At 41.8% G+C, this 24099-nt stretch overlaps 1 protein-coding gene across 2 annotated transcripts in view; it reads left to right on the top strand.

The window, feature by feature from the left end:
* BRINP3 (BMP/retinoic acid inducible neural specific 3) overlaps positions 1-24099 on the top strand; it is a 250608-nt gene that overhangs the window by 167187 nt on the left and 59322 nt on the right. For both annotated transcript variants that reach the window (XM_083620295.1, XM_083620296.1), the window contains exons 5-6: positions 5917-6022; positions 10808-11044. In XM_083620295.1, the coding sequence (XP_083476421.1) occupies positions 5917-6022; positions 10808-11044 (343 nt within the window). The remainder of the gene's footprint in view (positions 1-5916; positions 6023-10807; positions 11045-24099) is intronic.

Raw genomic sequence — 24099 nt, 5'->3', positions numbered from 1 at the left:
AGTTTAAGGCTGCTTGGGAGACATCCGGATGGGGAGGAGACTTAGGGGGAAGGAGGAGGCAAAGACCTTTAGTTTTGGCAACTGTTTCACGGGGGCCAGCCCTGTTTGTAGGCATTACTGCCTGGTATGCTCTTTTCTTGAATGAATGAAGAGCTAACTTATTCTGTTTGTCTCTGCATCGTGAGTGCTGACCTGCATCTGAGCCAGCCCTGACAGAGACTGAATACTGGAGGCTGCATGTAAAACAAGGATCAATTATTTACTTTTGACACACCTTTGAGAATGAAACAGGGGTATCATTGCAAAATGAAAATGCTGCTTAGGTATTGACACCCTGGTTTTAAGCATATTTTAGTTGGAAGCAAGTCCCACCACATTCCGCAGGGCTTACTTCCAAGTAAATGGGGGTCGGGTTGGAAGCGCCATTATGCCAGATTTCATCTCATCTATTTTTCTGAATTTGTGAAATGCCCAACATTATGACAATAGGTCTCTGTGTGGAGGGGTGGGCCTCTCTGCGGCACTGCACATCTACAGTGCACTGTCAAAGATGGCAGGGAACATTTTGCCCCCACCAGTGTTTCCCCAGATGCAAGCACTTGCATGGGAGAAATGGAGGTTAGAGATTGAGGTCTATGGCTCAAAGGACAGCAAGTTTCCTTTGCCCCATAGAATATAGAGGGAACCTCTAACGGACGGATTATTAAAAACTCATGAGGCAAACGGTGGAAGTCTTTTTTTTTTAAAAAAACCACCACTTTATTTAAGGTAGATAAGGACAAGATGAAATTATACAATTGAATATCAATATGGATGGGAAACGGCTATGTATAGTGAGTACTTATCTACTTTAAAAAATTTTCACCGATGAACTTTTTCTTTTACTTCTTTATTTTTTCTTTGTTCTTTTTTTTTCTTTTTTCTGATACCTTATCTTTCATTTCACTCCTTTATTGTGAATAGCATTTTATAGAGGTATAAATAACTGTAAATATGAAAAGAGACAAAATATTCTCTAATATTTTTCCTTGATTATATGTATTTTCTTTTTCTTTTGTATTTTCTTTTGTTGTAAATATGTATGTTTTCTAATTTGTACTATATATATATATATATATGAATGAATATAGAGGGAACCACCGCTCCATTTGCATTTTCCTTTCCTAGATAGTTGTGGTTGTTTTATTTTACTAGCACTGTTACCATTTTAGTTATGTTTTACTATTTTTATCACTTATTTTCTCTAATGGTTTATTTTATTGTCTCCCTCTATTGAATCTGTCTAGTTTCGTTCTCTCATTCTATATAGAATTCTGTCCATTTTCTTCCTTCTTCCCGTTCTCTTTCTCCTTCCCTCCCTCCCTCCCTCCAAGAGGTGATTCTGGTGCCACTGGTGTGACCCAGCCGAGGTAAGGTTACTACCCAGTTTTGTGTCAATGTGCCAGAATATGATGGAAGCAAACAACTGCAGATCAAGCATGAAATATTACATCTTATGACAGAAATAGGGCAGAGGCACACTGAGGGCATTAAAGAAAGTCTCCTAAGGCTCAGCTGTCATTGAGCTTGTGAAAGGAGAAGAATAAGAAAGCTGATGGACTTCAAGATGTTTGCGAAGCTACTAGTAACAGGAGGATCTGCAGAAATATGCAGATATACCATCTTTGCTGCACATTTAATGACTATCGTGGGGTGAGAAAGCGGCAAAACTAGAAAATAAAAACCAATATCTCCAAGGGCAATATTGCCCGCTGATATCACAAAAATTCAGTCTTGCCACATGGCTGAGAGGCAATTACTTACTGCACATATAATCGGGTCATTATCACTGTGGTTCTGAGCTTTAACTTAGTGGAAACTGTCGGCATTTCCTCATTAATGCCAAACGTTAAGAGCTTTATTTCTGGGAATTGAAAACCCTGCTGCCCAAGACAACCTGTGCTGTGATAATCTTTGGAAACGGCTCACTTGGGACTCGCTCCTCTGTCTCACATCAGCCTGCTTTATGCTTCTTTTGTTATTGGCACTGAGGGGGTGCTATACAGGAGATAGGATATTAAGCAAGTTCACTTTTGATTGTTTGGCAGGAAAATTGAGGCTTTGCATTATTATTATTTTTGCTGTGCTCTCGGCGCCTTCTCCAATTCTACTGTCTGGAATATCAGGACTGGGAGTGTAGGGGACCATGTTCCCGAGCTCCTTTCCAGTCTCAGGCCTACCCTGGCCAGCTTTGTGCTTTATTAAGCCCATGCCTCAATGCTGCATTAAACCTTGAAGCACCTTCTCCTCCCAGAATGCAGAGGGGCCATCTCATCCTCCGTGTTTGCTCCTTTCATAGGGATTCTTTTAACCTAGGTGTGCACTATTTTCAATCTTCATCAACCATGTACAGAGTTTTAGCTGAAGCACATGTGCCATAGAGGACAAATGGAAAGGTACATGAACTTTGTGCTGGCCAGAATATTCTCTTGTTGCAAAGTTGGTATGTAAATGAGAGTCTTTTTGGCCCTCATCACACACGTATCACAAACATGCAACTTTTTAAACCCAAACACAGTGTCATCTTCCCTAATCTGGGACCTAATGAGTTAATAGCAATCGGTACTTATATTCAATTGCCTTGAATGGCCTATCTGAATGAAGGATGAATCTGAATATGCAAAAGCAGAACATGTAATGATTAGGCTAATTACCACCCTTCCCTTATTTGGTTACTTGAGAAGTTTCAAGCTGTAATGAGAATGAATGGGAAGAATAAACATGAGCACATAAATCCTCATTATGAAACAAAATTATACGTTCATAGTGCATTAAAGGTAGATGGCTCTTGAAAAAGGGAGAAATCCTAAGGACTGGGTCAGAACAAAGATCCAGTTACTGTAGCAGTCTTTTTCTAGTAGTGGTCAGGCAAAGGCCTCTGGGAAGTTGCAAATCTGGGGAACAAAAATGTTGAGCACCTCTGTTTTTAGAGACATCTATTTGACTGTCCACTCTCTGTTGGAAACTGAGCACTGTTTTAGACTCATCTTTGGTCTGATCCAACTAAGCTGTTCATATGGGGGGGTTGCTGCAAGAGGTAGTTGTAAATTGGAATAGACACAGTACTCTACCCCCTCCCTGCTGTGCTCAGAATTCTTTGCAACATGTTGTGGTTCCAGGGCAAATTTCTGGGCATTCCTCAGTATGCAAATTGAGATAGTGCCCTGAAGGTAGAATGCTTGAAAAACCATCGATCACAAGCACCTGTTTGTAGTGCCAATTTTGCCATGCTTCTTCTAAGTACTTTTTTGTTTTTTGCATTGCTTTGTTTTGCATTTTGGAACTCAAAGAGAAACATGCAGGGAAGTGAGGTTAGACACTAGACATTAGTGAGGTGAGGTTAGACACTAGACATTAGTTTTCCTTCCCATATTTGACTCTATCTGGGAAAAATGAAATTCCTTTCTTTTTAGGTGGACATTGCATCTCAGGAAAACTCCCTCTGACTCATTGCATATATTACAGGGTCTCCTGCTTAGGTTGTCAATGAACATTCAAGATAAATTCAAGCTGGAATTCTTAAGACCGGTTTTCACAGCATGAAAGGTTGCAGAAACAAATGTGTGGACTATATGATCAGAATTTGTTTGCATTTGGCAGTGATTTCATCAGACATTTAATTGTACAAAGTGCTTTATAATGCTTAACTTGCACAATCTGAAATATTGATTTGATGTTGAACGTTGTGTGAGAGTGTTCTTTGGTTTCTGCAAAGACTCTCAAAAGCAATAAATGGACACATTTTGTACCCGAAACTTGAATTTCATGCCTGAAACCTTGATATTGCAAGAATCATTCTGTATTGCTTAAGCTACTGTCCATGCACACAAGCACACACAGCTGAAGCTCTATTACTGGTTTCAAGATAATAAATGTTATAGTAAAGACAGTTCTCAAAATTTAAACTGTAGGTCTTACCGTAATAGATTCACCAGAGGATGCAAATTCTGTTTTGAAATACACAAGCATTCATTTTGTAGTTTTGTCAAGGGGAAAAGTCATACTGGAAACTAATTTTCACATTGACCAAACTCTTAGGCTTTGTGGTATACTCAACCATTTCAGTAATTAGCAATTCCAGAACTGTTATTGGTGTCAAATGATATTGCATTGCATCTCGTGGGACACCCTATTCACCATAATGGATAAGAGAGGGTAAAAAAATTGAATTGGAGTCATTCATCTATGGTATACTTCCCAGTTTTCAGGCCACTGTAGCAGACACTAATTGATATCATTGCCAAGAACTGAGGTTGGTCTGTATTTGTATAGCTTTCATGATTACATCAAAATATGGATTTAATACATTCTTAAGACTTAGCAGATAGTAAAATGAAGGGATCCAGGGGATCATCTTTAAACATGCATCCATTTCCACAATTGGCCCCTTGTGTCTTTTGAGATTGTGCCTCTGAATTTAGTAGGAGTTACTTCTGAGCCGACATGTGTAGGATTATACTGCAAACCATCTGAATTTATGTATACTAGAAATCAGCTGGACAAGTTAGTCGTGGCTTAATTTAAGTCCCATTGATTTTTTGTGGGAACTAAAACCAATTAAGCAAATCTGAATCCAGCCCATTTAAATTTGTATATTTAACATTTGTAGATTATGTTAAATCTTTCAGATTTAAAATCCAGTGGTATAATCCAGCCCAAACTGAACAATTGGCAGTCCCATTGATTTTAGTGAAAAGTTTTTATACATGCTTAAAACATTCCTCACTGAAATCAAATGGTTTTAAAAATAAATAAATAAATAAATGCTGAGCTTTGGTTGCTTTACTTTGTTCATGTTGTTTAAAATATTTATAAATTTCAAAGTAAAACCTCAAATGTTGAAAAAGTACAAAACACAATAATTTAGAAGTAAGTAAAAATTTCTCATGGAAAAAATCAGATAAATCTCCCCCCCCAAAAAAAAATATCAAACTCCCCCTGAACTGGAGAATTTCACCCAGCCCAAATATTCAGCGAAGTGACTTTGCCTGTTTCGTTGCCTGTGAGTAGTATGAAAAAATTGGAATACAACTGTGGATTTAGTTTTATTATTGTTCAATATACTGAGCCAGTGTGGTGTAGTGATTAAAGTGTTGATCTTGGACTGGGAGACCAGGGTTCAAATCCCCACTGAGCCCTGAAACCTTCTAAGTGACCTAGCCAAATATTGGTTGCATCCACATCATTCATTTAAAGTACATTTTTACTACTTGAACCATTATGGCTCCCCCTAAAGATTCCTGGAAACTGTAGCTGTTCCTTACAGGGATTGAACCTGCAACCTTGGTGTTATCAGCACCACACTCTAACCAATTGAGCTATCCAAGAAATGTTGGCTTAGATATAGTCTGTCCCAAGTTCTTCCAGTCCTCCTCTCTTAGCCCATTGCTTCCTTCACCCCCCAATTGGAACTAATAATATGTTTTCATACTGTATTAACCAAGCTGAAAATACTCAGAAGGGTAGTTGAGTAGTTTTCTGAGGCCATTCTTTCAACCAGACTGTTGAATTCAACGCCCCAACCCCCAGCAAATATGTAATGAAATTATCCTTTTTTACACCACCCCTGAATATCATGTGGAGGGTTTGGGGAGGGGGTAGGTTTTCACACAGCCCTACAAAAATACAATTCCCAAGATTTTGCTAAAATTACCATTGAATTTCATCTCTATAAAACATGGTGATCTGATACGGCAAATAAGGCTGCTGTCTGTGAAAGGGGCTACTTAAAAGAAGCATCTGTCCAGGTAAAAATGTCATACCGCTTGTATATATGAAAATGAATTCTATTGCTGCACTGTACCAGGTGTTTTTAAAAGGAAACTTAGCTTGTTCTGTATAATACAGCAAATGGTTTTCCATTCCCTTACTCACTAGGTAACAGAAACCCGGACTGGTCCTCTTGGCTGCAGTAACTATGACAACCTAGATTCTGTCAGTTCTGTTCTGGTACAGAGTCCGGAAAATAAGATTCAGTTGCAAGGTACGTGGGTGGAATTTTGTTAATTTCTTGTAGGAAGATGTTTATAGGGATATTTGTCATTTTATTTTATTTTTTGAAAACTTCTTCCTGAGCAATACATTCCATTGATCTTAAACTAGTGAGTGGAGAGTGAGTATGTGTTTATGTGTGTTTTTTGTCACATTGGAAAAGCCAGGCCTGTGAAATTTGTGGAACTTCTTGGGTTAGAGCTGGTGTCGATCAGGTTTGGGGATCCCAAGGGCCACATTTCTTTACCAGCAAGCTTCTGAGGGCCACATGTTGGTGTGGGCAGGGCCAAGAGCAAAAGTGGAAGGGCAACTGATCTGTCTATCTATCTATCTGTCTGTCTATCTATCTATCTATCTATCTATCTATCATCTATCTATCTATCATCTATCTATCATCTAGCTATCTATCATCTATCTATCTATCCATCTTCTATCTATCATCTATCTATCTATCATCTATCTATCTATCTATCTATCTATCTATCTAATCTCCTTTGAACAGTGGGGTAGTTTCCTTGCTATATAATCCTAGAGCTAGGATAGCTCAGTTGGCTAGAGCATGGTACTGATAACGCCAAGGTTGCAGGTTTGATCCCCATATGGGACAACTGCATATGTCTGCATTGTAGGGGGTTAGACCAGATGATCCTCAGGGTCCCTTCCAACTCTACATTTCTATGATTCTGTTGTCAGTGGCAATTGCTGGCAAGTGAACCACTTAATAGTGAGCTAAATGATTTTGTCTTTGCCTGTAGGTGATACAGATACTCATCCTTGTGCTACCAGTTGTAGGACTTCATCAAGCTAAAATACCCATATAATCTCAAGGAAGGGGAAACAGGCACAGATCAAGCTAAAACACTTATAGGAGCACGGGAAGAAAATAGCAATGGGAAATGTGAAACAAAAGCTCTGGTTGTTTGCCTTCTCTTTTTCAGTACGTTCTTCCTTGGTTGCTGGTTACAGCTACAGAGATGATTTTTAAAACTCAGATAATTTGTGCTAAGCTTCTTGAAATTCTTTTAGCTTCCCACAAAATTTCACATCTGCTTGGGCTCCTTCTATGAAAGCTTTTGATGGTGTAAGACTTTCTCCTGAAAGCAGCCTCTGTCACCATCATCCAAATGGAGCTGTTCCTGGTGCTGAAACCTTTGCTGGTTTGGAATGTGGGCTGCCTGAAAATAACACTTCGTGGCTCTTGGGGCAGGCGGTGAGAATTATCTTCCCACTGAATTGACGTATAAGCTCAACATCCACCCTCCCCTTCCACTTCTCACATAATAGGACAGCCTATCTTGAATATCACATTGTACGCCTGATATTTTGGGGCATATAACAGTTTGATAGATGATCCTGTCATTTTCATTGGGGCTCATATCTCCACTGTGTTTATGGAAATTATTTGCCGTTCGGAAGCTGCTCTCCCTGCGCTCGACATAATATTTGTCAGTAAAATGCTTAGGAAATTGGTTGTAACATCAATCACAGACCTGTTTTGATACATGCCGTTGGATTCCTACAGAAAAATCGTGGCACACAGAACTGCCTTTTTAAACCATTTCATAGTCAATGTTGCCTTGGTGAGTAAAGGGTAACACACAGTCCCAAGTTTACTATGCTCCCCCACAAAAAAATTACCTTTACATATATAGATAGATGGCAAGTGAAGTTGAGAGAGGGAGAGAGAGAGAGAGAGAGAGAGAGAGAGAGAGAACAGGAGCCATGTGGTTTTTGGACTTTTAAAATATTTTCATTACATGTCTTGTGAAGACTTTCCTGATCCATAAGATCAGACTTTGTTTTTCCCCGAATTCCTGATTTTACGTCTTCCAGATTATATAACGTTGTTTTCTTCTTTTTGGTATACTCTTGTATTGTTAGTTTTTATGTTGTTTTTGTTACATTATTTTGTTGTTATGTTATGTTTTTATGTTATTTTGTGCATATCTCTTAGGGATTTAATATTAAGCAGTTTTGAAGTGCTAAGCAAATAAACAAATGAAATAATAGTATTCTCTCTGGCTTGCTGGCCTTCCACATCTAGGGGTTTTTTTGTGATCCTCCCTCTTGTATTTTGAAGTGGTACCATCCCAGGAGGACAACACCATATACCTCGAATATCATAAAGAGACCCAGAGAAAAGGGGTTGCATTCACAACGGAAAATATATAGAGGGCGTAGGGGTGCCATTGCCTTCCTCCTCCACCCTAAGCCCCATTAACCCTACAACCTAGATGAAGAGGGAGACAACAGATATAACTGAATGGAACTAAAGCAGCTTAAAGATCAAGTACTTGGATGGAACTGGCTCAAAGAATTTGGCTCCCATTCATTTGTAAACACCTGCATTATATTAGAAAGGACTAGATGTGATGAGCTGGAAGGATGATACCTGCTAATATAGACTATATCCTTGATTGAATTGATTTCCTCCCTATTTAGTTTGCATTGCTTCCTGTGCATTGCTGCCTGCAAATGTTTCTTGACTGCCGTGATCAAGAGAGTAATCCTGGTGCAAAGGCCCGTGCATCAAAACACAGCAAAGCAGAGAGACCTAGGCTCAGCAATTCCAGATAGCACAAAGCCAGTTCTAAACTCTCCTTCATTTTTTGATCGTTTTCACAAAAGGAAAGCACTCCAGCTGTCTGATAAAAAAAACAACAACCAGTTACCTGGATTGATTTGTGAAACACATGTAGACATGTAAATACTTCACATTGGTGTAGATGCCACCAGTTGTGTGGGTCTTTCCTATACTATCAACATCCCCACTGGGAAGCAGAATGCCCTATCCATCCATATCTGGATTGCTGTAGTCACTGCCATTATCAACAACATTCACTCATTGTCATATTTATTGCTAGTTCTACATATTCCTCAATCTTGTGACACTGTAGCAGGGGGAAGCAGCTGCCATGCTGTGATAGATGATGATGATGATGATGATGATAGATAGATATAGATATAGATATAGATATAGATAATATAGATATAGATATAGATATAGATATAGATATAGATATAGATATAGATATAGATATAGATATAGATATAGATATAGATATAGATATATGAAGGTGATCTTCATCTGACATAACTAAGGGGTTAATCTAAAGTGAAACCAAGCTATAAACAAGGGCCGTAGGATAACAAAGGGCTCTTTGCACACCTTCCTTTCATCCTGAACAAGTGTTTTTGCACATGCTGAAACATAATCCTGCGTTACTTTTGTGTAGGGCAATGCCATGTTTCCTGGGGAGTTGGGCGTTGCTTTCAGCCCCGCCCCCAGTATTGCACCCCCTTCCTTTGATAATTTCGCACTGTGTTCAGCAATGTCTGCAAAGTGATTCTGAGCTGTGAATTCCTGCTCAAATGCAAGGACTCTTGAGTGATTGGGATTCCCATTTGTGCAGGTTTTCTGTTGGCACAAAGCCCTTAGATGCAAGTGTGAGTGTATGCTTTGGAGTTCTGTTACATACAACTGTGCGGAACACATGGTTTTGAGGAAAGGGGGTGTAATGGCCAAGGAATGGCTGGAAGTGTGAACATAGCATTCACTGGCTCCCCAGTGAACATGGGATTGCCCCATACCTGAGTAATGTGGGCATAGGGCTATAAGTGTTAGATCAATAATACCAAAGTGGGTACAGTTCAGGTTACTGCGACCTGAAATATGACTCTTTCATTGATTTAAGAAATACATACAGTTAAGACAACCTGGCATTCCCCGTCTTGGCAGACAAGCTTTGTTGATTTCAAAAGCGTCTCTTTGAAAAGGAAAATAAAAGCATATTGAATGTTGAACATGGGCAATAGTGCACTGCTCTTAAACATTCATTGCATATTAATAAAGCTACTTTTATTAAGATTTCATTGACCCACCTGCCTGGTTACCTGTGGCAGTTCAGAATCACCCCCATACAGCCAGTTTTCCCCTCCCCATCAGGTTATTTGTATGCAGTGCCGGATTTACATATAAGCTAAACGAGCTATAGCTTAGGGCCCCACTCCCTTGGGTGCCCCAAATTTTTTTAAAGGAAAACAAAACTGGATATACTTTTCCAAAATATAAGATGAAAAACAAATAAAATAAAACCTGCATACAGCAACAGTGTTTTGTGTTGTGTACGCTCCTATGATGTAAGTAATGGGCCCCACCTGCTAGCCTGCTCCCTAAAATATCACTGGTTTGCTCATTTCTATATATGGTGGTACCTTGGTTCTCAAACTTAATCTGTTCTGGAAGCCTGTTCCAAAACCAAAGTGTTCCAAAACCAAGGCACGTTTTCCCATAGAAAGTAATGCAAAACAGATTAATCCGTTCCAGACTTTGAAAAAGAACCCCTAAAACAGCCATTTCTTCTTAATTGTATTTCACTACTTCTTCTTAATTGTATTTCAGTTCAACAATTACTTTGATAAAAGACATTATTTTGTTATGTGCAAATGGCTTTGATACCTATTAGGTCCATAAATTACCACATAGCATATATTCAACACAAAAAACAGCAACAATTTGACGTTGACAAAGGACAGCTGGACATATAAAGAACCCCATTACCTTCAGTAGCTTAGGGCTCATCAAACCTAAATCTGGCCCTGTCTGTATGTCACAAATGATTATTCAGCATGCATGGACTAATAATTTTTGTAGATACTTTTGAACGACTGCTTTATATCCATATTGATTAGAGAAAGGATGTTGTCAATAGCTTTGAGGAAAACATCCCGTTTAGTAAGATGGATTCTGTCTTCTTCTTCCTCCTCCTCCCTCAAGGTCTTCAGCTGATCCTTCCTGACTACTTGCAGGAGCGGTTTGTGCAGGCAGCTCTGAGCTATATTGCTTGCAACTCAGAAGGGGAATTTATCTGCAAGGACAACGACTGTTGGTGTCAGTGTGGGCCCAAATTCCCAGAATGCAACTGTCCATATATGGATATTCAAGCTATGGAAGAGAACCTGCTTCGCATCAGCGAGACCTGGAATACTTACAATAGCGAGTTCGAAGACTCAGGTGTGGAACATTTAAAGTATTTCATCTGTGTCAATGAATATCCTGTGATTTCACAAGAATACTTCTGTTGGCTATAGCAGCTATCACACATCTGCAAATTCCCAGTCATGTCAATGAATTTTGGGCAACAGTGGTGCACAGAGCGGATTATACTTACTGGCAGTCAAATGTGGTGACACAGCAAACTCTGGGCAGGGCTGGATGTCTTATGTCTTAGCTTATCCTGGATCCATTTTTGGTGGATCCCAAACTCTCCACAATCTGATCTGATTTGGCATGGCCTTAGGATCAAATTAGACATCAGTAGGGACTGTACTGCTCCCCAGGCTCCTAGCCATGGTAGTGGGTACATGATTCCGGTTGCAGTGGGAGAGGAAAGTCTTCCTCTGCTTTGCCTTCCCAATAAGAATCAGCCCCCTCAAGCTTGTACTTAATTATGGAAAAACAAGATATGTAATCTGGACCGGAGCAAGACAAAAGTGCTACCTGAGGCAGATAGTTCTGCCGCTCCCCTACCTCTTCTCCCATATCCATAGCTGTCAACTTTTCCCTTTTCTTGCGAGGAATCCTATTCGGAATAAGGTAATTTTCCTTTAAAAAAGGGAAACGTTGGCAGCTATGCCCATATCCCTCCACTTGCATGTGAATAATGTTTAGCCCTTTTTAGCACAGTAGTGGCTCTGACATTATTTCCTCCATCACCCTACTCTCCACCTCGTTTTGTTGCATCCTTCTCACGCCGCCCTCGCCAGATCCCAGCCTCGCAAAGCAGCTCAGGGCTGGTGTTGTGTTGGTGGCAAGGGCTGGGCTGGCACACAGCGAGCTCCATTTGCCCTCCGCACCCTGCGCCCTGTTTCCCCAGCTCATGCACACACTCACACATGTCCCGGGCACCATAAAAACACACTATGCCACTGTGAGGAAGTGAGCCCTTCCTCTGTGAGAGGCATTCTGGGCAAGGTGTCCTGGGAGAATGCCTACTTTAAAATTCTTTGAAGTGCAAGGTTTTATATTCAACCTTTAAGCTTCCAATTATATTTTGAAATAGTTTCTAGCGGTGGCAGGTAGGTGGCTGCAAAAGAGAGTCTCTGTTGTCCGAGGCAACTGCTTCAGCTTGTCTAATGAAAGGGCCAGCCCAATTATGTAGCTGCATGGTAATTAAGCAAACATCTTATTTGGCCTTGGTCTCTTGTTTCTCCATACTCTGGAACCTTCACGAACCCCTGGAAACTGTTGTACATGTGTTATTGTTGTTGTTTTGGGTGACATCACATGATTAACGGGTCTATGGGAAACATAATTCTTGAACTATGGGAAATAACGGGCAAATTTCAAGAAGTACTTTCAAAATTATTTTGTTCAGTATTTTCATTACCGGAAGCCTGGTCATAAGAAGTGAGCAGATTAGATGAGAAACGGAGAGATGGGAAGTTATGCAGAACATTTGGAATAAAGAGAAAGAGGGGAGATTCTTGGTCAGAAATGTGGAAGTAGCTGAGGACTGGGATGGGTGGAAGTAAGGAGGTATGGATGAAGAAATGTGAAACCTCAAAGTGAATATGGGAGGGACAATAGCACAATATTTAGTGTATTGGTGGGTGACTTTGGTGTATGTGATTGTGGCGTTCATACAGAGCCCCCGGTCATCTCACGGACTATTGACCCATACACCACTAATCCGCTGCCACCAACCAGGTCCTCCTTGGTAAAATCACTTCAGGCTCAAGTCAGCTTCTCAATTAACAAAGAAGAGTGTATTTTATTTCAGACACAAACAAAACTTTTACGGCATTCCAAACATTGTTGCTTTTTACTTTCTTAGCCTTATTTTCCTCTCTCTATCTCTTCTACCGCCCCACACTCAAGAACCCACTGCCCTAGCTGTCTCTCTATTATCAACTGCCTTTCCCAACCAGCAAACCCACTAAAACCCACCAACTACCCACCAACAACTCCCAACGAACTCCTCCCATAACTGATTTTATAGTCCCACTGACTCCACCCCCCTGGGTCCTGTCTGTGCAACCTAGTTAACTATTTCCCCTCTAGCACTCTCTCATATATGTTAACATCACAGTGATTATACTGAAGACATAGCTCTCAGCACTTAGTGTGCCTTCCACATAAACATGGAGATTCTATGTTTGGTGGTAGATAGGAACAAACTTTGTGATTGCAGACCTCCTCTGCATGTACAACTTCAAGTGGAACGATGAGAGCATGATATAAGATGTGAGTCTCTAAAAGGAAGGCTGAATGCATTGCAAAATATGGCTTGGGAGACATTAAAATACCCATGACCAATATTTCTAGTTGACAGGATGCTGTCAGCAGCTCCCAAATGGTTGCCTAGGAAAGTATAAAGACAAGGAAAAGTTTCTTACAGGCCTTTTTAATTTCGATCTTTACAGAGAGATCTCAACCCCTTCCTTCCCTCCCACTTTCTCATTCGTCATCCTCATCATCTCCTCTATGGGTGCTCCTAAGTGCCCTCTGTCTTTGAGCTCTTTGCTCTTCTACTTTTAAGGCTCTCGCTGCGTTCTGGGAGATGGTGGGTCTGGAATGCTTTCTAGTAACAACATGTCAGCCAGCTGCCTGCTCCTCCTATGATTATTTCCCAACTTTGCCACTCATCTGCCTCTGAGCTGTGACTTCCTGCAAACCATTGTTGTAAATCTATACTGTCTTCCTCTTCCTCCTCCCTGGAAGGGTCAGGATGGGGAAAAGGTCTCCACCACTACTTCTCCTTTGGCCAGCCCCTGACATCACCACCCCCTCTCCAGTGTCCTCCTCCTCTGACCAGTCCCTGACGCTAGTGTAGACTTGCTCACATTCTAAACATTGGTAGTAGTAGTGGTATTAGAATTTATTTCCTTCCCTTTACCTCAAAGTCCCAGACTGAAAGTAAATATAAGTCTGGTTCATGAGACCAAGTTGATGGTGCCTGCCCCATCATGTGCAAAGTGAAATCTTATTCCAGAGCCCCCTGCATAGTTATGGTGGCCTGGACATTTTCACAGTGTGAGCTTTAAAGATGTGGCCGATACTCCCATGCTAGCATACCCGGGGCATGAATCTGAAGGTTGCTCCTCTCCCGAATACTCTGCTGCCCCTAGTGTTCATGCCCTTTCACGTGCATTTTATAGAATCATAGAATCGTAGAGTCATCTAGTCCAACCCCTTCAATGCAGGCATCTCAGCTAAAACATCCATAACAGAAGGCCATCCGGCCTCTCCTTAAAAACCTTCAAGGAAAGACAGTCCACAACATCCCAAGGGAGACCATTCCACTGTCGAATAGCTCTTACCGTCAGAAAGTTTTTCCTGATGTTTAGTCAGAATCTCCTTTGTTGTAACTTGAAGCCATTGGTTCGAGTTCTGCCCTCCAGAGCAGAAAACAAACAAACAAGCTTGCTCCATTTTCCTTGTGACAGTCCTTTACAAGATGGCTATCGTATCTCCTGTCTCCTCTTTTCCAGGCTAGACATACCCAACTCCTTCAACCGTTCCTAATAAGGCTTGGTTTCCAGTCCCTTGATCATCTTGGTTGCCCTCCTCTGCACACACTCCAGCTTGTCAACATCCTTCTTAAATTGTGGCACCCAGAACTGGATATGTTATGTAACTTGGCTTGACATTCTAGTAAACAATGCTCCTTTAGCTTGCATTGAAAGTGTGTCTGTTGAGATCGCTTTCCTTTAAGACTGCAGTACTCAGGTATGCAAAGACTATGCAAGATGATTGTATTAAGCAAAGAAAGATCCAAATGAGTGGGATCTGAGTGTCATGAGTCATCATCTCTAGTCCACAGCAACCGCCTGCTAAATGAAGGTCTCCACCTGCTCCATTTTGCCCTTTCCAGACTCACATCTTGAGGGGAGCAACCTTTAAATACCATGCTAGCTAACTGCACTAGGCTGTTATGACCTTTATGGCTATGTGATATACCTCTAAGGGAACTTGTTGTGCTCTCACTCCCCAAGCCTGTTCTCATCGAGGAAACATAAAGGATTTGACAGAGGTTGAAAGAGAGACAGATTTTGCCCTCAGATATACAGCCATACGTTTTAGTGAGTACTGGTCCCCCCCCCCCCACATTATACTGAGTTCTTCTTCTTCTTCACTAAAATATAATAAAGATTTTAGAGTGTTTTTGTTTAGATAAAAGACAAAGGAGGGGTGGTTTTCCCTGATTATCATAACTTTATCAAATTCCAGTAATTCAATTTGAAACCATCACTGTTTGACCCAGATTTGAAACCATCACGGTTTCTGATTTGATCTTGGAATGTCCCACTTTTCTTTAGATAACCCTATTTTCATCTGAGAAATATTGTTCTTGGTATAAGCCAAGGGTAGGCAACCTAAGGCCCATGGGCCGGATGCGGCCCAATCGCCTACTCAATCCGGCCAGCAGACGGTCCAGGAATCAGCGCATTTTTACATGAGTAGAATGTGTCCTTTTATTTGAAATGCATCTCTGGGTTATTTGTGGGGCATAGGAATTCGTTCTCCCCCCCAAAAAAAAAAAATATAGTCCGGCCACCGGCCACATGGTCTGAGGGACGGTGGACTGGCCCATGGCTGAAAAAGCTTGCTGACCCCTGATATAAGCTTTCGTGTGCATGCACACTTCTTCAGATACGGATCTGAAGAAGTGTTCATGCACACGAAAGCTTATACCAAAAACAAACTTAGTTGGGCTCTAAGGTGCTACTGGACAATTTATAAAATAATAATAATAATATTTATTTATGTATTTATTTGCTTATTTCTTTATAAAATTATTCATATAATGCTGTATTATAAATATATACCACAGTGGTTTACAACACTATAAAAACATAAAACCAGACAGTAAAATCATAAAAACTTTTTTTAAAAAAAAACATGTTAAAAGCAAAAAACAAAGGAATTAAAAAGACACATCAGTAGACTCTTGTGGGGGGCTGTACTTTTAATTGCCTTCATGGGCCTGGTGGAATAGAAAAGTTTTCAGCAAGCATTTAAAAGTCGGCACAGAAGGCGCCCACTAAATCTCTGTTTGCAGGGTGAGCCACAGGATTGTGCCAAATACATTGAAGGTACGGTTTCTTGTTGATGTCAAGTGAGCCTCACCAACTGAGGAAATGACCAACGACAGAGTGATATTGAGGTGCCATTTGTGAAAACTCCTGTTTCTCATGGTATGATCTGAGCTTTAATGTTAGCTCCAGCTAGAATCAAATTCCAAATGCTTCCAGAATTTTACAGAAATTGACTCTGGAGGTAGATGTAGGTGCTGGAAACTCAAACCCTGCCCTCAAACATTGGTCACTCACACACAGGTGCACAGGCACCTCTGAAACTGACAACCACACCCAAAAAAATCAGATACTTTCCAGTTTAGTCTTCTTTTCTTCCTGTTTCCACTGAGCACATATTCCAGCACAATTAAATCTTTGCTTTTCCCATTTCTGCAGAAAATGCAAATTATTCTGTTCCCACCTCACTGAACTGAAATTGGAGTGCTTTCAGACTGTTTGCTAAGATCCATCTGCTAGCTTATCATATCTTCTACAAACAGCCGTATCTTGTAGCCTTCGGATTTAGTTACTTCCTCTGCAAAATTAACAGCTGTTTTTATCAAAAATCCATACTGGTGCTGTACTTCCTAAATTAGCATGCTTCGTTAGTGCTTCAAGGATCCTGGTTGAATTAAAACACTTAATTTTCTCCATCGGGGAGGGAGAAAATGAGGAACAGCCGTGCCGGAGTTTTTTGCTGATTCATCCAAACACTAGTTGAAAAAATAGCATTCTCTGCTGTATGAAAAATGTTATATCTTTAGCTCCCTTTCTCTGGATGCGTAGATATTTTATAAGTTTTTTCACTTCTAAGGGAAAATTGGATAGTATCAGGTTTGAAACTGGATTAATCATGGACTACAATACCAGGCATGCTGCTGGACACTATCTAGAGAAAGAATCTGGACCTTTCATAGCCTTGCAGAGATATGGATTACCCTAACACTTCCCAAACAACACTATATGAGTAGTGCCCTGGGTAGTGCTGTGGTCTAAACCACTGAGCCTCTTAGGCTTGTCGATCGGAAGGTAGGTGGTTTGAATCCCTGCGACGGGGTGAGCTCCTGTTTCTCTGTCCCAGCTCCTGCCAACCTAGCAGTTCAAAAGCACACCAGTGCAAGGAAATAAATAGGTACCGCTGCAGTGGGAAGGTAAACGGCGTTTCCGTGCACTCTGGTTTCCATCACAATGTCCCGTTGTGCCAGAAGTTGCTTAATCATGCTGGCCACATGAGCCAGAAACCTGTCTGTGGACAAATGCCGGCTTCCTCAGCCCGAAAGCGAGATGAGCGCCGCAACCCCATAGTTGCCTTTGACTGGACTTAACTATCCAGGAGTCCTTTACCTTTACTAGTGCCCCTAATCCTTCATCCTAACATGGCAGCAGCTGAGTGCTCTGTTGAGCATTCCTGAGTACACTGCACTGGATCAAAGCCTATTTAAACGGTGGTGGAAAGTATAATTAGAACAATGCACGTGTTAACTTGCTCTAAGATAGCAGGAATTCTGTGATGTCAGAAAATGTACTGTGTTGTTTGTATTAACTGGGCTTGCTGACGGCACTATCGGTCTCAGCCCTTCTGTGTCCAGCAAAGATAGGTAAACAAACCTAAAAATTTTCATATGTTCAGAGCAGAGCTAGACACCATCATCATAATTTATTTATACCCCACCCATCTGGCTGGGTTTCCCCAGCCACTCTGGGTGGCTTCCAGCAGAATATTAAAATACAATGATTCATCCAGTATTAAAAGCTTCCCTAAACAATGGCAAATGCTGGTTGAAACCAATCAAAATAGAATGAATAAACATCAATTGAGGCAGTGGAGTGGGGGGGGAGTTGCCTCAGGCCCCAGATTTTTAGTGGCAGAAAATTTCAACTTACAGCTGTGCGCTGCAAGTCACTTGGCTTCATTGAAAATGGTTTCTCCATGTGAACCAGGAAATGACCTCTCCAGACAATGAAACAACTCTTATTTTCCTATCTCTGCAGCTGCAATCTCCTGAGTGACACAGACGCCATTAGGCAGTTGAATGTGCATGCATACTCCATCTGTTTCCCTCCCTCCCCCCACATCCTCTGCATGGCCCTGGGTGCTGGCAACCCACACTATGCCACTGAATTAAGATCAAGGGCCAACAAACTAAAACAATGGTTTCCCCATTTGCCTAGACCAGCAAAGAGGGGGCCAATCAGCTTTGCCTCAGGAAGAAGTTCCGCAATCTTCCCACCACTATACTGCAAAGGAGGGGGAATACCATGTGGCGGTTGCCATTTTCAGCGCCAAGCCCTCCTTTATCACCAAGTCTAGTTCACCCTTTATAGTCAAGTCATGTATTTGCTGAAAGCATTTTTTGTTCCATTCTGAACTTTTATCTCATAACTGCGATTAGAATACTTCCTTTGAACTGAAATTGGCTTTCCGTGTGAATTATCTTCAAGTCCCTGTATTCACTGGATACAATGTTTAATTCCTTAATAACTGGCGAGTCTCCTGCTGTTGAGCACCGACACATTTTGCTTTCATTGATGGGCCGTCGTCAGATTCACTCAGGCACCAGGAGGCTCACCTGAAACAGAGCACCAGCATCCTAACACTGGTTTAAATCTGCTTAATTCTCTATTGATGTCTGCGAACAACAACAAAACTTTATTAGCAAAGCCAACAGGCCACAGCTGTACAAGAGTTAAAAGTAAAAAATAGAGATAAAAGGAAGAAAAGAACAGGCAAAAGGTGGTCCGTCGGATGAACAAGTCTGTCACTCAGATGGTGGCCCTCAATTTCGCAGCTCTCTCGATGTACCTCGCGACCTTCTCTGTTATCTGACTTTCCGTATCAGATAATAGAAAATACAGTGTAATGTCTGATGAACGGCCGGGGTTGGAGAGAATGAGTGGAGTAATAATCTCATTCCTTAGGTCTTTGTAGAGGGGGCAAGAAAGAAGGACGTGAGACACTGTTTCCGTGTTACCATCTCCACATGGGCAGAGTCGTTTTTCAAATGGAGTCTTTTGGTAACGACCTTCGAGTACAGCAGAGGGGAGAACATCCCATCTAGCCAATGTAAAGGCACGTCTGTATTTCGGGATGGTTAGTTTAGACAAGTATGAAGCTGGAGAGTCAAAATGAGAAGGGGGAAAGTAGGTATACCATGGGCACAGTTTCTTTAAGATGGTCAGGTTGTTTTGTCGTTCGATGTCTTTCAGGCGCTGGCCTATTAGACTCTTTGCTTTGATGAGGCCCATTGATAATAGGGACTGTGAGTGCAGACCGCATGTAAGGAGTTTTTGATGCACGGTTTTGAACCACTTGCTTTTGTGAGAGTCTTGCATTACTAAAGGCAGTAGACCAGGTGGATTCAGATTAAGACGAAGCCAATAGTTGAGTGTTCTCTGCCAAGTCCGAGTTTCCACAGATGGAAGGCAGGCCTCGAGTCTTAATGCTGCGTTTGGAACACAGGAGGGGACACCGAGAATCTGCCTTAGAAATTTAGACTGGACAGATTCAAGACTGGAGCAGTGGTTCCCCGTCCAGATTTGCGCCCCATACAGTAACTGCGCCAGAGGTTTTGCTTGATAAACTTCAAGGGCTGCTGGGATGTATCTGCCCCCCTTCGTGTAGAAGAAGCGGGACAGCATCTTGATACTTTGAGCTGCTTTTTCTTTGGCACATTTTTGATGGACATCCCAGGACCCAGTCGACTGGAAAACGATACCCAGATATTTGAAGGCTTTGACTTGTTCAATTGTCTGGTTATCCATCCTCCAGCTATACTGTCTGTGTTTCCTTGCAAAAACCATAGTTTTGGTTTTCTGATAGTTTATTGCAAGTTGCTCTCTCCTACAGTATGCTGAGAATTCACCTATGAGCCTATTTAAGCCTATTCTTGTTCGGGATAGGAGTATCGCATCGTCGGCGGATGTCTGCGAATCTGCATCCATGTACCTAGCTGGGGATCTATATTTCTATAACCTTACCTTTTTTTTCTCCCGTTGCATTCTTTTTCTCTCTCCCCCCCCCCCCACTCCTTCACAGTGATTGAATTATTAACATTCTCTTGCCAAAAAACCGCTTGACTAAGCTGATGGGATTTAAAGCAATAAAGAAAATTCATAAGGAAGTTCTACTAGGAAAGACAATTTGCTACAGCCATTGACTGAATATTATATCAAAGGATTTAGAGGTAGAAGACTTCTTGCATTCCTCTCCCTTTTCACGGCCCGTTTGGGTGTTATTAAACTTTTTCATTAAAACCTCCTTGTTGTGAACTGGAGGAGAATGCTTCTGATATTTGCAGTCATTCATTTCAGAATAGGGTTCCAAGATTGGTCATTTAACCAGGGAGATATGCAAGAAAATCTGATGGAGCATCCATCATCCTCAAGGTATTATTATTATTTTTTTAGCAGAGATGTTGAATTTGCTGGTCATTAATTACATTCCAAACCAGAAGATTCCTCCCTCCCTTATTGATGAAAACCATACTTGAGGGAGAAGTTATGACTGAAGAAAGTGGGGCCACAAATCTAACTGTGCCAGGAAACAATTCAAATGGAAGCAGGAAACAATTATTCCTTCCAAGCCCATTCAATAAGTCTTGAACTGAAATGGTACTTCTGCAGCAGAACAAAATTACATTTTCCAGAAGAAACTGCATAAACCCCCTTCCTACAAGAATGTCTCTTCTCCAAGGCTAAATCCAGTGGCTGCCTTTTTAACCAATGAGATGACTGCTGGCTCTTCTTGGGGCAGGCTGTTCCATGAGGTAAAGTGAGGCAGCTGCCTCAGCAAATTCTGAGGGGTGGAAAGTGGCTAGAAATGTGTGCCATGTGGTCTGCCCTGCAGCCCCTAAGCTAGGTTGCTTCTCTAGGGTGCAAGTGAAGGACTCTGATCCATCACAAGTGCTGAAGTAAGATTCAACTACCAGTCTAGGCAGGTTTTGTGCACAGAACGGGGGGTGAACCACCTTGTCCTCTGCCTCAGGCAGCAAAATGGCTTGGGATGCTCCTGTGCCATCGACAAACTTAACAACATTTCTCCACGCAGTCATCATGTACCCAACATACATGAAATTCAGTAAAACATGTTTAGAGGCTGTATCCTATGGAGGACCCGAACCTAAAAAGGCAAACAACTAAGGGACAATTGTCAATTTCAAAAAATCCTAGCAATCAAAAATGGTATTGGGGAGTATTTAAATCATGGGTAGGCAAACTAAGGCCCGGGGGCTGGATCCGGCCCAATTGCCTTCTAAATCCTGCCCGCGGACCGTCCAGGAATCAGCTTGTTTTTACATGAGTAGAATGTGTGCTTTTACTTAAAATGCATCTCTGGGTTATTTGTGGGGCATAGGAATTCGTTCATTCCCCCCCCCCAAAAAAAATATATAGTCCGGCCCCCCACAAGGTCTGAAGGACAGTGGACCGGCCCCCTGCTGAAAATGTTTGCTGACCCCTGATTTAAATATATAGAATTCTTTATTAGAATAAAATAATGTCCATAAAAGCGAACACTTCAATAATAAATTCTTAACCGGCCGGATCCTGTGCGGAATATTTCAAAATAAGCCAAATGCGTTTCGGTGCAAATGACCTCATATGATATCAAAGAAACTAATAGGCTTTGATGAAGAGCCATGCTTCCTGTCCCCTTCCTTTCGGTTGCATCCTCCTCACTCTTCTCATAGATTATTAGGATAGCCCCCTTATAAACATTCTTCACATAGGAGCTAACTCCTAGGGGGCAAGGGATCTTGTCCCCCCTCAATAAAATATTTGAGGGGGCCAGCACCCGCTCCCCCTTAAGTTGATGAGCACTGCCATTCAAATGATGTGCGTGCACCAAGTCATGTTATTGCTTATGTGGGGTAGGCTTTCCTGGGGCCCCCAGTATTTTTTTCAAGTTGGCACCCCTGGTTCCCCACACAATTTAGAACCATGCTGCAGAAGTTACTCTCACAACATGTGAAACATGTGCAACCCAGTCAACGAGGACACGTCAGAGCAGGTGGGGCCAGTACAGGAGACCCCACTGCCCCCCCATGTGATTTTGACAATGTGAGTGGGCGTTCCTGCCGTCCTATGTTGTGCTCTCCATTTGAGGGAAGTCTCTTCAGCTCAGTCTTCAGGGTTGTGTTGACCTTTGCCAAATCTTCCCACCTATCATTTCTTTTCTTTCCATCTGGCCGGTGAAAAGGAGATTTGGTAATAATGCAGTCTTGCTGCATTTTGAAGCTGGAAGCATATAACTGAAGTTCACATCAGGTTAATTGGAAGGAGGTTTTTGGTTTCCCCTCCCCCTCTTCGGAGGGAGGGGCAGCTGTCTTGGTTGCTCAGCACAGTACGTTTTGTGACTGTTCTGACTAGAACAGACCAGTGCCTCAATCAGGAGCGGCGTCTCATTCATATGCAAAGCAACCTTCACTCCAAGTCTTAATTGAAAGGCTCTTTGTGGAGTGGCGGGGGGGGGGGGAGAGAGACTAGAAAAGAAGATTCACTGGCAGCTCAAGGTACTTTTTAATCATTGAGACAAAATATATTAATCAATACAGTCCACTCCATTGGCCCCCAGAGCTAGACAGAGATGGCCTGCCCCCCCCTCTCTCTCTGGGTTTCGAGCACAGCAAAAATAAATAAATAAACCCTCAGAGCTCATAACTTCATTATTGTTTTCTCTATTATCTTACAGGGGTGTTAATTTGCCTTTGAGTAATTAACTCCCCCGTGTGATTGTCAAGAAATTTAATCAATAACAGGGCAGGTGGGGGTGTCAAATCTACCCCCCCCCCCATGGAGGTATCTCTGTTTTACTGACGTGAACAGGTGCACCATACATAATTTCTTTGTGGAGCCAATATTTAAATTCCTTCCCATAACCAAATAGGAAGGCACAACCAATCCATGATCTGTAATCTAATCACCTCATTTTCAGCTCTAAAAGCATTAGTGGCCACCTGCTAGCGCCGCACCTGGCAATCCTACTTATTAAAAGTCACACAGGTTGTTGCACGCTTAAGATACATGGCGCTGTTTTGATGACACTTTAATAAAGCAGAAAGATGAGAAGGTCGGACCTGAGAGACTCCTGCTTATGTCCACCAGGTATTTCACAGCATATAATTTCTTGCAAACGTGGTAAAAATAAAAAAGGAAGGATTGTTCTTGAGGGGATTACAATCTGCTTTTGCATGCTATTTTTTTAAAAAAGAATCTATGCTGTTGCATCCTTCTTCCTAGTTGGCTATTACACTTATGAATTAAAATCTGCTGAGCTTTAGTCCCAGGCAACCAGTGATGAGAGATGGGGGGTCATGCAGCAGCAATGACCCCCCGGCTGCAGCTGCATCAAAAGACGCTGTGAATGAGGTAGGGCTCATTAGCCACAGATAAGGAGGTTGGTTACGTTTAAACCTTCTCCTTTCCGAGGGAGATGTGTTACAAGTGAAACTGCATGGTATATTAACTGCATGAACATAATCAATGTGCTTATTTTTACACCTAAATAGCTGCTGCAGGGACTCCCAAAGGCGTGCGATTGTAGCGTGTGTGAAGGTTTGTTTGTGGGGGGGCCTTAACCAATTGCAATCCTGATGGAAACTCAAGCACCCAAAGCTATTTTAGTAGAAAACCCTGTTTCCACCCCAAGGCTAATAGCATCTATAGCAGGCTTCCTCAACCTTGGCCCTTTTGGCCTACAACTCCCATGATCCCTAGCTAACAGGACCAGTAGTCAGGAATTATGGGAATTGTAGTCTCAAAACATCTGGAGGACCGAGCTTGAGGAAGCCTGACCTATAGGGTAATTTTGTAGGGAGTATTCTAATGGGGGGGGAGACTACCACCCTCCCTCCCCATTTGCAACGGTCTCAATCCTCCTTCCCCCACACCTGAGATGGCTATTTGGACTATTGTACAACACATAAATTGATTTGACACCATTATTCTAATATTTGGGGTGGATGGATGATTTGATTCCAGTTTGCTTCAATT

The sequence above is a fragment of the Podarcis filfolensis genome (genome assembly GCF_964270895.1).
Source record: "Podarcis filfolensis genome assembly, chromosome: 6".
NCBI classification, from domain to species: domain Eukaryota; kingdom Metazoa; phylum Chordata; class Lepidosauria; order Squamata; family Lacertidae; genus Podarcis; species Podarcis filfolensis.
This window is presented reverse-complemented; position numbering and strand designations above follow the sequence as displayed.